A 19,246-nucleotide genomic window follows, 5' to 3' on the forward strand; every position below is an offset into this window, starting at 1 on the left:
TCCATTTTACAATTCCACTGTGGCATCCCTGCATTCTTCGTCTTCGTCTTCGCATCAGTTGTCTTCAGTAGCGCACGCTTTTGCCGCTCCGCAGAGCGGACGATGTCCAGAATGGAAGATAGAAGAAAAATATCTCAGATGATGGTTCGATATTCGTGAAATTTGACGTGGAGATTGCGGGCTAGAGAAGCTACTTGAAGACCCTGCCGACACTGTTCTTCACTACGCCGCTCAGGATCTGACCGCCAAAGCCACCCATGCCCATACTCCAGCCGGACGATGCAAGGTTGTTGGCCCACTTTTGCTTGGCGTCTCGGTCACTAGTATAAGAAGTTCCACGTTATGAATCGTCATAGATGAGCATCGCGGAAGATATACGAACGCGTATGTGAAGCCAATGGCATTGGAGAAGTTGAAAACCAATGCGAGCACCACGATAGGCACGAACCTGCTCACGCTACCAGTCAGCAGTGCACTCTTAGGGGCCGTGCCATACTCACGAGAGGTTGAACTTGAGCAGGGAAACGATGAAGAGAGCGGCCCACAACAGTGGGAACACATATAGTGCAATCTGTTTCATGGAGGATTAGTCCCGGCTGCGAATGTGCTCTGAGACGTACGAACCCAGAACATCCTGTATGCGAACGATGAGACTATGCTTGTGGTACGACATGAGAGTCACTCACTTGGAGTCAATCGGGTTCGCTGGGCGTGACGGCTGGAGGTTCCTCGGCGTTAGGGTTTGAAAGCCATTGGTGAGGAGTGAAGGGGTTCTTACGTCTCGGCTTTCGAATACCCAGTAGCTTTCTCCGTCGTCGTCCACCTGGAAGGCATATGAACAGCTCGCCCATTCTTCAGACCCAGAATACCCTACCTGGTTCCAGTAACGTAAACCGACTAGAATGCGCCCAGCTACGTTCTACTTCGCAGAAAACATCTATCAAGAGGCAGCAATCATGATCGTGAGTAAACTCACCCGGCAATTCCAGAAGTCCATCGCGAGGAGCACTACGACGAGGACAGTCTGCGATAGGAACCGGTGTTAACTTCTTCTATAAAAGTTAGCCAGGAGCTGACATACCGATAGCACAAAGTTGCTTGTAAAGAAGCCACACAGTAGATACACTGTGATCGCGGCTATACGCAAGAGGAACAAGAACAAGAGAGCCATCGGATGGGCAGACTGCTCAGGATGAATGAGAACGCTTCGCCGCAGATGGACTCAAGGCGTACTTGTCGGAATATGCCAGCGATGCCTAGTTCTGCGGTTAGTACATCCTAGCAAAGCATTCACTCGCATAGTCGTACCTGATTCCGCGTCGGCCGAGTTGGTCGCCATAGGCTCTGAGACGCGAGCCCCGGGTGTGAGGACTACGGGAGTCCTGCGATTCGCCGAGGAGGCATTGATGTTCCCTGTCGGGACTGCATGCTCTGTGGGTTCATCGGGCTCGATTGTCTGCAAAAGCGGTGTCGAGACGCTGCTCATTGTGGATCCTTGATGTTGCCGGAGAGCGAACCCTGTGTATCAGTGCGGGGTAGTATGAGCTTCAGCCACTAGACGTGCTTAGCGCCCCCCACGTGCCACGTGTACAAGATGATCGGGACTTGGCGTCTACACGCTCTGAAGAGCGCTTGCGCCATGAACGGCCTCAGCGAATCCACCGACCATGAGCAGCCGACAGAGACGACTGCGCTTCTTGTGGAACGAAGATGGCCGCGGGGCCAAGAACCCAGCCCTCATCTCCCTCTGGTTGAGCCAGTAATACTGCATATTCAAACCAAGGATATCGATGCTTGTTCTCGCGCTGAACTCTGTCCATATGTCCTCTCTGGTCGAGCAGAAGAGACTGCCTTCCTGCTAGTGGTCTTGCTTCGATTGCGTGGATCTGTTGTGTCGTCACCCACATATGATTCGGACATTTGGAGGGCGTGGATGAACGAGCGAGAGCGCGCAGAGAGCATACAACAGCTGGATCGTCGCATTCTGCAAGAATGGTCCGATTTTCTTGCGGATGATCGCTCGGCAGAAGAAATAGGGGAAGTTTTGTGGAGTTCGTTCTACTACAGACGCGGTGATGGGAGACCGTTACGTGGTATGCAGCTGTTTGATCGTATCCGTCATAGTGCTGAGCAGCAGTGTCCTAGTTGTCGACTTTCTGAGCAAGTCAGATGTACCGCCGGAGCTGTTAACGGACAGGTTATTCCTCCTTAGCATAAGGAGGACGTGGCGCCAGGGCAGGGCTATTCCTCTCGGAGATCGTTCTCTCGTTGAACGATTGTTGTGCAGACTAGATGCGGTATGTACTCCAAGGTATGCCACTCCGTCTTCACCGAGCAGGGCAGCCAACGATAGCTAACGGGCGTTATATAGGGTCCTGCATGCCATTGACCTATCCTTCCTGATAGCCTATCTCGTTCTGCTTGCACATTACTTGGTCATGCCTCCATCGAGGTCCACCGATCCTACCGCATCGGTCTCTGCTGACTTACGAGTGGCCCTCCTGATCTGCTACTCATGCGCCAAGATCATAGAGAAATGGTCGTTATCGATAATTCCTCCTCTACTGGTGCTTGCCGCCTTCCTTTCCCACCTGCCTTTTGCCCCTTCACCGGACGACTTCGCCTACGCCGTATTGTTCTTCGCATTCTCCTGGATTGTCCTCGAACTACATACTCCCCGCAGTCCGAGCCCGCTGTACTTCCTCCCATTTGAGAGTATACTACCCTTGGCTACTCTCATTTGGCACGGCATCTTTCACATTATACTCCCTGTCGTTGTATTCTTCCTGCCGGCATTGATCCTTTCTCTCCTGCTTCTCTCGACGTCATTGTACGACATCTTCCCTTCGGTGATGATGTCGTACGCATCCGCTCCTGCACCCATCGAGGCGCGAACTGCATTTTTGTCGTTGTTCGCCGTCATATTCCTGCTGATGATATGTTCACTCGTGATGCTCGTCCTCATCTATCCTTCCCTATCATCGGATGAAGCGGTGGATCGGTGGGATCGGTACTCGAAGCCGGTCGGATTGCAGGCTCGTAAAGCCCTCTTCCGGGTTGTCGCTGCATACTCGGCCCCTCACCTCTTCCCGCCTCCTCTCAATCTGATCCAGCTCCTGGTGCGGATACCCGTCATGTTCCTCTCGACTGTCGGAGGTGCCAACTGGATGCCTGCTGCGGAGACGGTGAACAAGGCCCTTTGGCGACTCACGGTTGCACCTCTGGGGTTGCTTTATGCCGGGCTTTGGCTTTGGGGCTCGAGAAGATAGCATTTCGTATGTCGAGGGATAGTGTGAGTGACCTGAGTTATTGCATCCATCATCACGTTTCTTATGAAATAATCCCGATCAATCAGTCAACGAAGGAAGCGAAGAGTACTGTACGATGTTCGTGGCCTTCTAATAATGTAGTTACTCTTTTAAATATTACAACGACATTGTTCGTTATGCGTTGGCAGTGTTGTAATCTGACTTTGATCTTGAGATCTGTTCCCGATCATCTTCATCGTCGTGGCTCTTCGTCGCAGATCTGTATCTAAGATTGTCATCGTCCCTGCCGTTGCCCGTGAGTTCGGACACCGGTTCTGTGCTAAGCAGGTAAAGGACAGGCTTTGTGGTATTCCTCTGTCTGATATCTGTCCATTAGCGTGAGCGTAATCGATAGGCTCGTTGAAAAACTCCACGCTTGAAGGTCGACTTGCGAAGTCGAGTTATCAAATGCTGTCGTGAATTGTATCTGTCTCACGATGCATAAAGCAAGTTCCAGCCACGCTAGTTCAAATAAGAGCAATCCCAGTGCGCGGCCCACCAAGCGACGGAAAAATGGCACACAGCCAACGGAGGAAGATTTACCTACTCCACTTGCGCAAGCCAGCGCACCTACCGCTACTGCACTCTCGATACGGAGCCTCCCTTCCCCAGGCGTCCCTTCTCTGGCGAACCTGTGCATTCGCGTATTTGCTGGTAATCTTGCCAAGTTGCACTCGAACGCAACAGTATGGGAAGACGTCCGCGCCTGGTTGAAGGCGTTGCCCGACTATCTGGTAGCGAGAGTGTTCGCGGGACTCAAGGCGACATGCCCAACGATTCTGAGCAACGGATTAATTGTCGCGGTACGCACTCGACTTATTTCCTGAACCTTGACCGAGAGTGAGAACGTATGGCAGTACTTCCTCCGCGGCACCTCAATTGCACTGGACAGGAGTCTGCCTGGAGCAAACAGGCATACGATCGCAGCAATCCGCGAATCGCCTGACAGTTCCAGTCTCCAAGAGCTGGAGATAAGTGACTTTGATAAGGAGCCGGACAGCTTGTTCGCATCAGTGGTGGCGAAACTGCCTCATCTCCGAATGCTAGTGCTGCGGTATTTATGCAAAGTTAGCTTCATCCCCCTTCCTGCGGCTCATGTACTTGCAGAGGTTGCGCGAAAGTAGGCGAAAAGACGACTCAGGCAATATCAAAGTCTTGTCCACAGCTCGCTGTGTTGAATCTGAACTATACTTCCGTAACGCCCGCTTCCTTGGCCCCTGTATTACTCTCATGCCATGGTCTGGAGGTACTGAAAGTAGCAGGGATCTCAAGCTGGGTTAGTGATTAACAGACAGATGTGACCTGACTTCTGACATACAACTCAGACAGACGCCTCATTTGCCAAACTCTGGTCCGCCTTGAGTACCCACGAGGGTCTTTGCCTCACCAATATCCGGACACTGAAGCTGCGCCAAACCTCACTTGGTGAAGCCGCGCTGGGTCCATTCCTATCCATCTGTCCAAACCTCCAGCGAGTGGATCTCTCGTTCACTCTCGTCCGGTATCCATCGCAATTGCTCGCCGGCAAACCCTTGGAGAAACTCTCTTTGACATCGACCAAGGTCACTAGTAACGAGCTAGTCGCTACCCTTCCTCTCTTCCCCAAATTAATCACGCTCAACATAGCTGCTCTTGGAGGAGGACAAGGCTCCAGTGCAGCCATCTCCAACACATCCGCGATGAACATGACCGATCAGACCCTAAGGGATATCACGAACGTCCTTGCTGGCTTTACCCATATAGAGCGTGTCAACCTAGTCGGCAACAGCAAGCTGGGCATCACTGGGCGGCGAGATAGTGCTATTGCTGAATTTGTAAGACGGGTGGGTCGGAGGTGCAAGGTTAGCGGTTTTCGATCGCATACGACCGTTATCATCTTCCTGACCGAAATATCCCGGGCTTCTCGTTCTTGCAGATGCTGAACCTGGCCAGCATCCCCTCACTTCGCTCTTCCGATCTCGAAGGACTAGTACCGGATACCGTCGCGGAAGGACCATCGGCACTGCGAGTGCTGATCCTCAATAATACCGTAGTCGACGACGAGGCTGCGCCATTCATTTCGAGCTGTCCCGATCTGGAGACGCTGTCAGTCGGAGGGACACGCTTCACGAGTGAGTGTACTCAATTGTCTCACACGCAGAGCATGCGATCGAACTGGAAACATTTACAGGTGCAGGCTTGTTTCCGATAATCGACGCTTGTATGAAACTGCAGAAACTTGATCTCACCAGCTGTCGAGGTGTGAAAGTCGGTGAACGGAGACGGTTCTTCGAGGTCAGCTCAACAAAGCATATATTGCTCTTCTTACTGAGCCTCCACAGGTCTGGGAAGAGGAGTGGCATGACGCGCGGAGCCGCTGAGCCTCCGAGCAACTAAATATCGGACCTCGCGACAAACATCGCCACAGCCGTGACCCGTCGATCTCTATTTTGTCCGAGAGGCATCAGGGTGTGACGTTGTCCTCCACTCTCACAGGCCACGGACCCCATGCGAGGCGCATAATGTATCTCTATGATGCAGAACTACTGCAAAGCGTTGTGAGAGACGGTGGCTGCCCGTAGTGACCTGATGAGGGTCATCCTTCGCTCGTAGTTGAACGATTGTCATAGGCCGTTTTCAAGAGTCTTATGATCATCAGTAGTTTCTAGAAAATGGATGCACGAACATTCCTTTGTGTTGGCACGGTGTAGCTCAAAGGGAGAATGTGTCCCTACTCAGCTCTATTCTCTCGGAAACTTGCATGCAAAACACACGATAGTCAATTCCGGTTTAACTAAGACAACGTTCCAACACCAACAACAGAGAAGGTATAGTATGCAAGAGGTCAAACGCTCGAGAATATGATGATAGACAGGGTAACACACGATACTGATGAATATAAGCTGGCATCCTGGATCCGTTCACCGCTTCCTCCCAATTCTCATGCCACAACGCCGTTCAGGATCTCAGCCAACCCAGAGTCGGGATTAAGGATACCGAAGTGGGTGCCAGGCAACTCGTGTAGCTCGACATCCGGCGTCCAGATCTCGAGGTCTAACAGTTTCGACGCGCCTTCCGTGTACGACTGGGCGGAGACACCTTGCTCAGCGCGAACGAGCACTGTCCGTTTGGACGGCCAGACCTCGTGTAGCGAACCGTCTGCCTCACGCTTGTTCGCATCCATGCTTGCACGGACACCCATAAGCACTTGAATTCATGTCAGCCATACGCCCTGTGTATTAGCAGGACGCGACGTACCATGAGCGACGTAGGCCCTGCAGAAGCGTGCAACCCATTTAGGACCGGACCCGCCTGAGGACACCTTGCTGAAGTGATCCGAGAATTGGTACGTAATCTCATTTGCACCGTCCAGAGAGCCACTGTGGGACATGTCGGCAATGACCTCCATGATCTGTTGATGAAAGAGACACATTGGTCAAGGGCGAACAAATACAGTAAGGAAGATCACATACGTCTTCACGCAGCGTACCCTGCGCAATCCTATCCTTGGTGTAGACCTGGAAATTAGGCCTGTGGAAAAGCGTCGGAGCCCCGTCCAGCAAGACTAGCAACTCAGTCTCTTCGCCCTCATCGAGTAGCATCTGCGCAATTCGGACGGCAAGACAGGTTCCTGCAATAGACATGAGTGACGATGATGGTATACAATCGATCGCCTGCTTACCGAATGAGAAACCACCAATACAGTACGGCCCATGCGGTTGCTTCTCCTGAATCTTAGAAAGGTAGAAGCGAGAAAGACGATCAAGGGTACCCGTAATCGGAGCTTCGGGCGTATCTTGTACACCGTACACAGGGCAGTTCACCTTCTGGGCAACTTTCTGCAGCACCAGGACGCCACCACCAGCACCATGCAGGATAAAGAAAGGCCTTCCTTCAGTCACGTCGTTGAGATGCACGATGGTCTTGTCCATATCATTTTCGAGATTAGATTGGCCGGTGGCGTCAAACTCAGCACCTGAAGCGCCGGCACTTCGTGCCTCCGATGCAGATGCAAGGCGCTGTTCCTCTTGCATCGCCTGCAACTTCTCCACTGTCGTATGATGTCAGTTCAGGATACGCTGCTGAGAAGCTCAATACTGACCAGTCATGTATGAGCTGAGCAGCTGAAGTTGAGTAACAGTAACATCGAAGTACTGTTTAAGGATGCCACTGAGACGGATGGAGGTCAACGAGTCAAGGCCGTAGCTTGAGAGAGGAATGTTCTCTTCAACGTCTTCGGTGCTCAAAGAGAGAGCCGTGGCACAAGCTGCGCGGATCGTTTGCTCATTCGATGCATTAGCAGCAGAGACATCGGCGTTCTCCTTCACCAAGAGGTGACGCAACGATGCGAAATGATACTCAGGGATACCAACTATCAAAACCTGTCAGCATTATAACAACTTTATAATCTTACGAGGACATACTCTCCACGACCTTCTTCCAGTTCATTGGGGGGATGTACACTGCATTGGCTGCGCTGGTGTTCAACGTCCAGATTGCATTGACACAATGCTCTGCAACATGAATTCCAGACATTCCCAAGGATTTATACTGTTCATAGAGTTAGAGTGCGTTCGATGAAGACATAGAAAAAACTCGCCTTGTCGAGGGCGGCATTTCGGGCGTTGCCGGGAGGCATACTTCGCACAAATACACCACCATCCGTCTGCCGTACATACGTGAATAATTGCAGAACAAAATGTGAATAAAGCGCGTACGATCGGTGGGACTGTGACTGAAACGGTATTGGGAAGGTGAGCGCCAATTTCTTCCATCTCCGTCTGTGCTGCCGCATAATTCGCCTGACCTGTGAGCCACAGTGAGTCTCCGCGATGCATGATAGTAGTAACAACATTGAATACCTGGAGAACCGCTGACTGTGGCCATGGAACTGGTCAAGACGAGGAAGTCGAGAGTACTAGGATTGACGGCCTCAAGCAGCACCTTCAAGCCCTTCACCTTGACGTCGTACACTTCAGAACGAACAACATCAGTTACGAAGCTGGTTGACACGATAAACGGCCATACCAGTCTTCCAATCCTCCTTCGTGGTGAGATTGGTGAAAAGCTGATCATTAAGGCGGACAGCGACATAGAAAACCCCAGCGATCCTACGAGACGAGTTGGCGAAGATAGCCTTGGTCTTCTCCACATCGAGGCAATCCACTGCGAGGATCTCTATCGTCACGCCAGGGATATTTCGCAGGTACGTGATGATTTTCTTCTCGCGGATAAGGCGGCCGGCCTTGAAAGTCTTGATAATACGAGATCAGCTGAGCAAAGGTACGACGATATGCTATACTCACATTCTCGCCAGAACGTGAAGTTAAAATAACATATCTAGCCCCGTTCTCTACAAGACAACGCGCGATATTGGCTCCAAGACCGCCGACGCCGCCGATCACGACATATGAGGCTCGAGGGTCAAAAGCGGCCGTGCCTTTGATGATGCCACCACGCAAGATGGGAAGTTTCGGATTGAGATCTTGCAAATCCACCAATATAGCAGTATCAATGGTGGACTGAGACCGGATTTTGTCTTGAGCAACTGCGAGTTGACTCAGCTCAAAAATATGCACCGACGGTGCGATAAGGGAGCGGAGAGAGGGCTGAATGGATTCTAGTGCAGACTCTGCAATTTCTTCTTCGTCAAGCAATGTTGAGTAGTCGACCAGGACGAGTTGGTGACCGCGCTGGATGCGGTGTGGTAGTTCTCCACCGATTTGCACGAGGGTGCCTCTCCGTGATAGGAGGCTGAGAGTCTCCTTGGCTACACTTGGGTCGCCGTCGAAATTGAACATGACGTCGATGCCTTTCTTCGCCCATTCGCGTACTCGGAAAGACCAGATATCGAGTGGAGTGGTAGAGAAGATGGGCGCGGCTGGGGAAGAGCTTGGGGAAACTGGGAATGTACTGGGTTCCGTTACTGTGACAAAGACATCGAGGCCGCGCGCCTTGAGATAAAGGTAAGTCGCCACGGCAGCGGGAGAGGAGACACCGGCGTGCAACAGTATGCGTGGTGACCGAGCACCACAGAAAGCGAGCGCCTTAGTGACCACTGAGGACACGAAAAATAGACGGCCAGCAATCGCAGCAGCTGTCGACGCATGCATCCCATCTGGAACCTCTGTTACCTGCGAGCGGCTGCATATGATCACACTTCCTTGTTGACTCGCCGCAACGCCGAATACCCTGTTCATAAGATATGTCAATGAGTGGCGTAGAAGGCTACCAAAGTATATGCATACCTTCTTCCAATCATCTCAACAGGTACACCAGAACCAACAGCGCTGACTTTACCAGAAAACTCGGAACAGTCGGGGAAAGCTGGCGAGAGGCTCGTGAACGCAACTGTTACTTCGACGTCGTCCGGACCCAACGACTCCGAATAAGCTCGCCAGATTCGAGACTCATCAAATGCCACAGCCTTATTCTCGCGCGGCTCGACGTGAGGGGGAGAAGGAGCACTGACAATGCGCGGAACATGCAAGTTTCCACTCTCGTCCACGATGACTTCCGCATCAACCCATTTCAAAGGCACGAGCTTGCCGTACACGAAGTCCTCCTGCTGAACAGCATCCCACGATGGGTGGAACAGAGCCATCATGATCTTCCATAAACTGAACTCGTGGCGAATGGTTCGGGCAATTCCAATGAGGCTGAGGTTGCTCTCCTCCATGTCCGTGTATAGCCAGACCACATAGTGTTTGGTAGCATCCAATTCTGAGAGGAATTGAACGAGGGAGACCTCATCACCCGCCGTGAAGCGGCGAACGACAGTGAGGTCATGCCCCAAGACGATTTCAATAGGAGGTGCTGGCGTAGAGATCTCAATGACATCTTGTTTGGAGAACATATCGTCGATGCTGCTCCGTCCGAGGACATCGGTGAGATCGGATGACGAGCCGCTCAGAACCTTCACGACATTCGGGACCACATCAGGGTTCAATGGCGTCGTTGGTCCTGGAGAAGGAGTACGCAAGGGAGATGAGGAAGTTGAAGTCGGAGAAAGCGAGCCTTGCGTGATAAATGCCATATGAGAAACAGAGCGACCAGAAGACGTCACAAGAAGCGTGTCCGCGAAACCAGCTGCTTGGAGAGCTGATTTCCATTCTGCTGGAGACAGCGAGCAATGAGTCGCTCCCGGGCGCTGATCCAGCACGCCCATCCATTCAGCGAATGAGCCGAAGATGAAATCCATCCCTAAAGTACATAGTGTCAGCGAGAGTATTGGTCACTCTACAGGAGAAACTGAACCCACATATGGTGCCAACGGCGCCGTTAGCGAAAGAGTTGCCATCGAGTTCAATTACTGCTAGATGGCCACCGGGCAGGAGCAGCTCATGAAGCCGCACCAGTGTCTCGTGGATGTTAGGAATGGCATGAAGGACATCGAAAGCCACGATGATGTCGAAGCTCGCAGGATCCACATTCTGTTGCTCGATAGGCACGCTGAGGTCAAACGCCATCGGGGTCATCGTAAGCCACGGCGATTTGGCAGTGGACTCCTGGGCAAGCGAAATCGATATGTCCGTGCTGACATAATCGACGTAGCACTGTTGATCGAGTTTCGCATCCACCATGGCTTGACCAAGCAGAGCGGTGAACCTTCCAGTACCAGCACCGACTTCCAGAATCCGCACGACGCGCTTGCCAGCCGACACAGCCTCCTTCACAAGCTCAATGAACTGTTCCACCGTCTTATCGAATATGCAACCGACGAAAGGAGGGTGCTCATAGATCTTGCTCATGATGTCGTCGCGGAACAAGAGTTCAACGGCTGCAGTAGAGGCTTGCATAATTTCTGAGACAGAAATGAGTAGCTGATACGAAAGTCTGTCCATGAAAATGAGAACCTTTCTGCCCTTTCCCAACGCGCTCGGTGAGCTCCAGAAGACTGGCGTATTTGTCGCGGAGGGCTGGACCGATCTCGGGAACAGCGCCAAGTACAGCCTTCTGCACCTGCTGTTTAGCCCACGCGAGATACCGCACACGGTCTGACGATGCCAGCTTGGTGTCCTCCGGCAACGTGCTATGGTAGAGAGTTCAATGTCGAATGTCACAAAATCCAGCTATAGCTTTCACCTTAAAGTGTCGTAGGTGTACTTCAGAGCCAAGTGATCCAGAAGGCGCAGAATATGCACCGAATCAGTATCATCAGTAGCTCTATCCAGTACCAGCATCCCCTCATGTTCTGTGGTGGGAAGAGCTCGCGGTTGCCAGTACATCATGTATCGTTCTGTAGGCCATTGATCATCTTGGCTAACGAGTGCGAAGTGAAGGCCTGTGCATTGCAATCAGCAGGAGCGCCGGCATCCAGATTAATAATGAACATGTTACCTTCAAAAGCAATGATCACAGAGTCATCCTCATCTAGAACGTAGGCATCGAACGTCCAGTGATAGGCTGACCAGTCAAGGAGGACGGAGTACGTTCTGAACTCTTCGGGGAGTACAATAGGGTCGGTACGGCCGTCAACGCGGTAGGCTCTCCGTAAGGAGTATGGTAGCTACAACTTGATGAGCGCTTTCCAGAGTTAATAAGTATAACTCACTCACCAAGAAGGACCGCTCTTTTTCCCCGACGTTAATCTTGTCATACAGCTTGTGCAACAACTCTCGTGTTAGGGGGTCTCATGAGTATCTACTCCAAAACTCACCATATTCCAGCTTATCGCGGACTGCAAGTATTCAGTAAACCAGTAATTAATCAAGTATACAGAGCCGTGCCGATAGGAATGCATACCTGGAAGACCGCATCCATTAAGGCCGGATGGAAGACATAGTCAGTCGTATTTAATCCGTCAGCGTGACCCTTGATCCAGCAAATGGCCTCATTCTCGTTTATGGCCGCCTTCTGTACCCGCATAAACCTATAAAAGCATTCAGTACGGCTCTGTGCGAAGAATACCTGATGAAGCAGACACTCACTCAGACCCAAATTGAGCGATACCTTCCAGTTCCGCGTACAACTCCTCATGCTGGTGAGTAGAAACACAGCGCGCAAGGATGGCAGCGACGTCAACTTTCTTGAACCCTCCTATGCTCAGATCGGGAACCCCATACCCAAGCTTTCCGTGCGCATGGGTGGTGTCGAATTCAGGTGTGGCACGAGTCCACTCCAGGTCTCCCTGCATGGTCTGCAAAGAGGATGACGACTTCACCCACCAATTAATACCGTCCTTCGCCACCTCTAAGGTGACCGGCGGAACGCCCTCCTCCAAGATACAAGCCGTTTCGAAGCGACAATCCCAGACTTGGGTAACGCCAGGAAACTCGAGGGCCATCTCAATGTACGCGGCAGCAGGGATCAGATTCTATATGGACCTCATCAGCATTCTGCGAGGACTCGGTCATGGAACTACTGACGGAGTGGTCGATGACATGATGTGACATCCATGGTTCAGGCAGCTGAGGACTGACTCGGAGCCGAGTAGAATTCAGAGGGCGAGTGGCCGGGAGTAAACGGCGAAGATATGACGCTTCTCGCGCAGCGAATGGATATAATTTCATATTGAATGGATAAGCAGGACCTTCGAACGAGTCCGAGGGACAACCGTTGAGGATAGAGAAATTGATCTGAGTGAGCCTTATGATCAGACCCCATGCTGCATGTCTCGAACGAGATTGACTGACCGAGTTGACGCCGTAAAGAAGCAATTGTCCCATGGCCTGTAGGAGAGTCTGATTCTCTTTTGGACATTTAGCTCCGGGCTTCAAGTGCCGCGCCGATGGAGGACGTGTGGTCGTAGCCAACGAATCGAAAGCTCCCATTTTCTTGATGTACTGCATGAACTCGATCAGCAGAAGGTTGGTATGCTCAAAAACGTCCCACGTACTTGAGAGAGGACTGGATGAGGTGAGATCTCAACGAACGTAGTATTCTCGCCGAATTTGTTCACAAGTTGGGGAATAGCGGATGAAAACAGAACTGGCTGTCTAAGGTTGCGCCAGAGGTAGTCAATGGTGTATCCACCAGTCTTGAATTCAGCAGTAACCGTGGACATGGTGGAAGTGACAGGAACGAACGGTCCCGTGTAACGAGAGAAGATCGTGGCGAGCTCCGCGCGATATACATCTTCGCAGGGGTCCACGAAAGGCGAATGCACTGCCGTACTCACGCGCAACTTGCGCGCGACAACTCCGTCCACCCAAGTTTCGATGTACTTCGTCAGAAGATCGACAAGGAAATCTGATCCAGAAACACCGATGTCTGTAGCACTATTAAAAGCAGCCATATAGAGCTTGCTTGCTTCTTCCTTGCTCAAATCGGCGAGAGAAAAGGCGGCATCCACGTAGTCGCGCACAGCATCGGCGTCGCAGCCAGAGATTGCGACCATGCCTCCGCCGGTATTGTCGACCATAGAAAGAGCACGTCCACGAGCAATGGAAATCTCCACGACCATCTAAACGCAAACGCCACGTCAGCGTTGTTGATATCTCATAAGCCATGAACACTTACCTCGCGAGGCATGGCCCCAGAGGCATATAGAACGGCAGTTTCTCCGATAGAGTGTCCCACAATAGCGTTTGGCTTGATACCGAGAGAGATAAGAAGGTCGAACATGGCAATCTGGAAGAATGTAATGGCGACTGAGATGACGTTCGCTGGCCAAGTTAAGCTCTTGGCAAGAGGAGATGATATTGGAGCATCTGCGATAAATAATCCGGTCTCCTCCAAGAACGAGTTGCCAGTGTATGCTGTGTGAACCCGGTCACAAGCATAGATACTCTCGCGAAAGACTGAGTACGCGGCCATGAGATCACGTCCTTGCTGCCAGTGCTGTGGTCCTTGGCCAGAGAAGCATAATACGAGGGGGTTGGGGCGCTTCTCCACGAGTACTGGGTCTGGGAACGTAGCGCTCTCCAGAGAGTCGGCAATTGCGTACGTCCTCCATGGCATCTGTCGCGCACGGCTGCCAAGATGGGCGGACAATGCAAGCGGAGAGCGTTCCGCACACTGCTCTCTGTAGCGCTGCTCCAACGGTCGTACAGACTTTGGTGAAAGCGCACCTGTGAGAAGAACAACTGGGTGAGATAGTGTCAAATTTGGTATAAAGTTTGCTTACCAATGGCAAAGAGGAAAGGCCCATCCTTGAGAGTCTGAGCATCGGGATGCTCGGGGCGTCGCTCGTGTTCGCGTAGCACAGTGTGACCGCACGAACCTGGGAAACAAATGAAAACTCGAAGCCAGCAACGTGTGAGTCAATCAACCTACCACCGAAACCGAAGCTAGAGATCGATGCAATGATTCCTTGTTCAGGATCGTGAGCGACCAGATTCTCGACTTCTACAGGCACGCGCAGGTTGTACTTCTGGAAATCGATTTTTGACGATGGCTTTTGGAAGTAACCATTCGGCAGGATTTGTCTCTTATCGAGCATCATTACGACCTTGACTAGGGAGCTCATATAGGCACTGGGACAAACTGATAGTCAGAAAATGACAATCAGGAATAGTTAGGGATGAGTTCCATACCCCATCTCTCCATGGCCGATATTGCTCTTGACCGATCCAATCACAATCTCACGTCCTCCCCTTCCTTCTGAGATCAAAGCTCCGGCCGCGTTGGCCTCGAAGGAGTCTCCGACGACGGTACCAGTTCCGTGAAGTTCAACGTAGTCGGCTTGGTAGGGCGTGAGACCGGCATCTTGGTATGCATTACGGATAGCCTGTGCTTGGGCTTCTGGACTAGGCGTCGTGAGTGAGCCCATTATGGAACCGCAGGAGGTCAACGCGGTGCCGACGAGCGTGGCAAAAATGTTATTTTTATCCCTCACTGCAAGATCGTGACGCTTGATCACCACCGCGCTGGCTGTGGACATTGCGAAAGTCAGTATGAATGATTGCGGTGTCATGATAGATTGGATACATACCAATGTCAGCGCGAGCATAGCCGTTAGCATCATCATCGAAAGACTTGGAGATGCCATCCGGACTGAGAACGCCAAGCTGGCTAAAGGATGATGTCTCGAAAGGGGTCGTGATGTGGTTGAGACCAGCAACTACGGCTTGGTCACACTCTCCGTTCCTGATCGCCTGCATTGCCAGATGCATAGCGGTCAAACTTGAAGAGCACGCGGTATCAACAGGGAGAGACGGTCCCAGAAGGTCGAACACGTAGTTGATACGGTTTGCAGTGATGGAGAGCGATGTGCCCGTCATATAGTACGCTGAATGCACATGAGTCGGAGACGCGGCAATACAAACAGCACGCGACCTACCTCCAGCTTGAGTAATGTCTTCGAAAGGCGCGCCTCCGGCGGCTGTGAACAGGATATGTGAACAATTCTAATTTAATACTATGCACGATACGTACCACACCCGACGTACACGCCAGTGTTTGTGCCGCGGTAGTCGACACCACTGCGTTGCAAGGCGTTGAACGCTTGATGAAGCCTAAGATTGCTCATTAACGTATGCTCGGGCATTGCCGATGAGAATGCCTTATCACTTACGAAACAAGCTGAGTGACAGCGACTTGAGTAGCCTCCGCTGGAGTGATACCAAATTCTTGAAGATCGCCGGTCGAAAACTCAGGGATGAATCCACCCTTGGTCTGAAGTCCAGGAGTCAGTTTGGCTGACCTGCAGCGCACGGAACGGCAAACACATACGGTGCAAATCCTGCCTGGGCCCGTGCCATGGTAGGCTTCGGCGTTCCAGCGGTCAGCAGGTACGGTTATAATGCCAGAGCCACGACCCTTGAGGAATTCATAAAATGCTTCGGTATCAAGTCCGCGCGCCTCACCACCAGGCGCAGAGATAGAGAGACCTACGGGTCGCGTGCAGTGAGCACAAGAACGAGCGTACGTGAAATGACTGTGAGACATACCGATAACGGCGACCGCATGAGGATCAGGGTTAGTGTAGCTGGGTGGTCTCGCTGCCATCTTGCCTATGCAGTATGCAGGAAAGGACGAGAACCTAGCAGGTCATGACGGTCTGCCTTCACTTAAATATTGCCGGACTGAAATTTTGAGATACGATCAGTTCTGAGTAGCGCCTGGTAATGACATATTGTGAAAGATACTGACTAGCCCTGAGACGGCAGCAGAAGTCGAGATCGCACGCCCTGTCCATCTGTCATACCTTCGCGCACTTCGATCTGAGCCCTAAAATCCATTTCCGACACGTCGATGCTTGCCATATCGTTCGCGCACTGGATCCAAGCCCTAAAAACTCATTTCCGACACGTCGATGCTCGCACTGCGGTATGCATGCCTGCGTTGAGACAGATGTCCGCTTGCGCCAAATCGAATTAGTGCTGCGTACTAAACAAGGTAGGTTAGGATGGCCGGACATGACCTCGGCCAATAATCGTACACGAGTGAAGCCGCACCCAGCGATGCGGGGAAGACAAATCGCGTGAGCCGTGAGATCTTGAGAGCTGCATTCCAAAAGCGTGACTTTCGTGTATCACATCAGACCAATTGCATGCGGCGGCCGCTGCACCTTCGAAAGATACCGATTGAGACCAGGCACTGTAACGTCAGAGAAGAATAGCTGAAGCTGGCTGCGGTGGGAATAAATAATAGAAAGGTCCCCGATGGGCCGCAACAATGGTGGCGCTGGATCATGTCAAGGGCCATCAATCGAGGAGCAGTTGATTGGTCTGGGTACGACACCAAAGTTGACGTTGATCGCCTGCCTGGCGGATACTGCCTTTGCCGTTAAAATCGAATTGATTCTGTCGAACAAGTGCACCGAAGATCGATAACAGCCATGAGAAGGACCTGTATCAGCTGAAAGGAGGACCAAAGTAGACCTGGTACTGCTTGTCAACGGTACACCTCGCAGAACATCCGAAGAGACATAGAATAGAAGAGCTTGGGTTTGAAATTTGTGTACGCACGGCTTGGACTCTTCACGGAAGATACTTTCGGGCCTTCACCGGTCAACTTGAACACGGCGCCGAGGAACTGGTTCAAACTGGCGCCCGTTTAACAGGACATTGAAGCTTGAGCTTGAAGTCCCGATCCTTGCCTCCCAAATGGAGAATAAAGCATGCTCACATCGAGGCAAGCATTGCACGTAGGCAAGAGATGCCGCATGTATCATTGAATGTCCCAGTCCAGGCGAGTGCCCATCCATCCCGAAGCTGCATATCAGGTTGTTGACCGCAGCCCTACCGTCCCGTAACACCGTGTGATATGCGAGTGGCAGATAATGCAGTGCAGACTAGCCTCGCGAGGGCTATTGCGACTTGAAAGATGCGGATTGAACAGGCTCCAGCTGGACGATCACGCTGGTCGGATCCGCAGCCTTCACTGCCTCGTTGACGTCGATGTGACGCTTCTATAGTAGAAGAGGATCACCTTATTGCGCCAAACTCTATATACACATCGCAGTGCCGAATCAGATACGCGGTCTTCTCTGGCATAGTACTTGCTCAATTTGTCCTGGGAGTGACAGCACGCATGTTGACACTAGTGGGAGGTTTCAGCATGACTATTCGGATCCGATATGACGGCGACATAGGCAGCGGAGAGGGCTAGAAATAATGTAGAGATCGCTAGATTGTAGATGTATGCTTGATACAATGCAACGCAGGTGTAGGCGATAATTCCTGTGTCGGCCGACAGCGCATATCCCAGCATGGACAGAAGGGAACCTCTTCGCAACTATCATAACTTCTGCGCCGTAAGCACTCCATGAAAATCGACGGGGAACACGGTCTTCATCTCAGCCCGAGCAAGCTCTGTCATCTCCTTCGCGTCCAGAACAACCATACTGATCCGCATCGCATTCTCGTCGAGTGTGACGCTCAGAAGTATGCCATCGTCTTCAATCGTCCCGTGTCTGGGCGGGACGAAAATCGGCTGGGACGGCGTGTGCGCGGGCTTGCGCCAGACATTGGACCCGCTGCCCGGAGTGCCGTCTGAGGACGAGGCCATGTCGAGCTTGATGATGCCATCCGGAAAGGTATGGTGTAGCTTCGAATCGAGTTGCTGATGCCATATGCGAAGTGATACGGCTTGTGGTACACGGAAGGCGCCACGATGGGAAGCTCGATGCTCTGCGGCTGCGGGGGTGTAAAGTTCACGATGGCGTCCTGTACCTGGAGAGGAGCCGAGGAGCGCGCAGGCAATGGAAGGCGGAAACGACGAGCCCGGCCCATTAGCATGTGGTTCTCCATGCAATGATTCCGCGGCTTGTCGAGATGAAGCAAATTGATGACATTGTTATCGGTCAATGACAATGTCACCGGTGACAGGATCATCGAAGGCGTTCATGTGATGGAAGCAGAAGAGTGAAGGTGTCTAGAGGTCGGCGAATGGCAAGGAAGGGTCGCAACGTATCAAAGCCCGAACGCAGCTAACCTTGGATTTGCCGACAACTCCGCCGTTGACGTAGAACGACGTGTCTGCCTTCGGGTTCCAGTTGTAGTTGATGGACTCTGCGACGTTCTTGTTGAATACAAACGACATCCCATATCTAATGAGATATTTGAAAACTTCCATCAATATCGAAAAGTCAATGAATAACAGGGCAACGCACTGCTTGGTGTGAGCTTGCCAGACGCAGAGTATGACGAATCGCGTGGGTCGATCTATGCTGCCAGCATCGACGATGCGCTTCTCGAAATCTTCCGCACCTTTGTGCGAGCGATATGTGACGCGCTGCCCATCGGGGAATATCCCGAAACGATGAGGCATGGCAAGCCCGTCGAACCCAATGCTGGATATTGACCGTCTTAGAGGGGTCTGCGGTGGTCGGAATGCGGGTCGTGCCTGGGCAGTGCGGTACAGGACTCCGCTGAGTCATGGTGGAATTGATCCGTGGACTGTGTCGAGGTCGACTGGTGTGCGCTGTTCGCAAAGCTTGCTGCACATGAGGCCACGATGTGATGCGGCCGGCGATGGGAGGGCACGACATGAAGAAAGGCGAGCTAGCGTGGACACAAGAACTTGTGAGGCAGACATTAAGGGAATAGACTAGCAAGTGCGGTGTTTGGGCG

General features: G+C 52.1%; 4 protein-coding genes across 4 annotated transcripts; 1 reads left to right on the top strand and 3 right to left on the bottom strand.

The window, feature by feature from the left end:
* Positions 1–190: 190 nt before the first annotated feature.
* On the bottom strand, positions 191–1,486 carry LAESUDRAFT_759066 (DUF846-domain-containing protein; the record flags this gene model as incomplete). The annotated part of the gene is made up of 10 exons (XM_040912539.1): positions 191–320; positions 383–448; positions 501–571; positions 625–634; positions 687–823; positions 875–919; positions 977–1,024; positions 1,082–1,183; positions 1,234–1,256; positions 1,309–1,486. 10 exons carry the CDS (start codon positions 1,484–1,486, stop codon positions 191–193), a joined length of 810 nt encoding a protein of 269 aa, XP_040764640.1.
* Positions 1,487–1,639: 153 nt separating this feature from the next.
* LAESUDRAFT_652672 (uncharacterized protein) lies at positions 1,640–5,668 on the top strand (the record flags this gene model as incomplete). Its single annotated transcript, XM_040904375.1, has 11 exons — positions 1,640–2,072; positions 2,125–2,311; positions 2,372–2,414; positions 2,535–3,226; positions 3,760–4,111; positions 4,166–4,362; positions 4,416–4,584; positions 4,634–5,149; positions 5,224–5,419; positions 5,479–5,582; positions 5,630–5,668. The coding sequence occupies 11 exons, from the start codon at positions 1,640–1,642 to the stop codon at positions 5,666–5,668; spliced, it is 2,928 nt and encodes a 975-aa protein (XP_040764641.1).
* Positions 5,669–6,228: 560 nt separating this feature from the next.
* On the bottom strand, positions 6,229–16,178 carry LAESUDRAFT_714028 (polyketide synthase; the record flags this gene model as incomplete). The annotated part of the gene is made up of 32 exons (XM_040907033.1): positions 6,229–6,494; positions 6,546–6,699; positions 6,761–6,918; positions 6,970–7,338; positions 7,390–7,659; positions 7,712–7,838; positions 7,873–7,953; positions 8,006–8,094; positions 8,150–8,260; positions 8,316–8,541; positions 8,594–9,479; positions 9,536–10,490; positions 10,549–11,091; positions 11,144–11,319; positions 11,373–11,571; positions 11,628–11,796; positions 11,846–11,890; positions 11,947–11,967; positions 12,033–12,159; positions 12,218–12,603; positions 12,656–13,072; positions 13,126–13,692; positions 13,749–14,299; positions 14,356–14,451; positions 14,505–14,704; positions 14,765–15,101; positions 15,163–15,459; positions 15,511–15,552; positions 15,606–15,685; positions 15,745–15,845; positions 15,903–16,060; positions 16,121–16,178. The coding sequence occupies 32 exons, from the start codon at positions 16,176–16,178 to the stop codon at positions 6,229–6,231; spliced, it is 8,262 nt and encodes a 2,753-aa protein (XP_040764642.1).
* A 1,734-nt stretch (positions 16,179–17,912) lies between these two features.
* Positions 17,913–19,205, bottom strand: LAESUDRAFT_812562 (uncharacterized protein; the record flags this gene model as incomplete). The annotated part of the gene is made up of 4 exons (XM_040914418.1): positions 18,787–19,205; positions 18,609–18,723; positions 18,494–18,548; positions 17,913–18,439 (listed from the first exon to the last, which is right to left on the bottom strand). The coding sequence occupies exons 1-4, from the start codon at positions 18,942–18,944 to the stop codon at positions 17,913–17,915; spliced, it is 855 nt and encodes a 284-aa protein (XP_040764643.1). The 5' UTR covers positions 18,945–19,205.
* Positions 19,206–19,246: the final 41 nt, after the last annotated feature.

This window comes from Laetiporus sulphureus (assembly GCF_001632365.1).
Source record: "Laetiporus sulphureus 93-53 unplaced genomic scaffold LAESUscaffold_18, whole genome shotgun sequence".
Lineage (NCBI taxonomy): Eukaryota > Fungi > Basidiomycota > Agaricomycetes > Polyporales > Laetiporaceae > Laetiporus > Laetiporus sulphureus.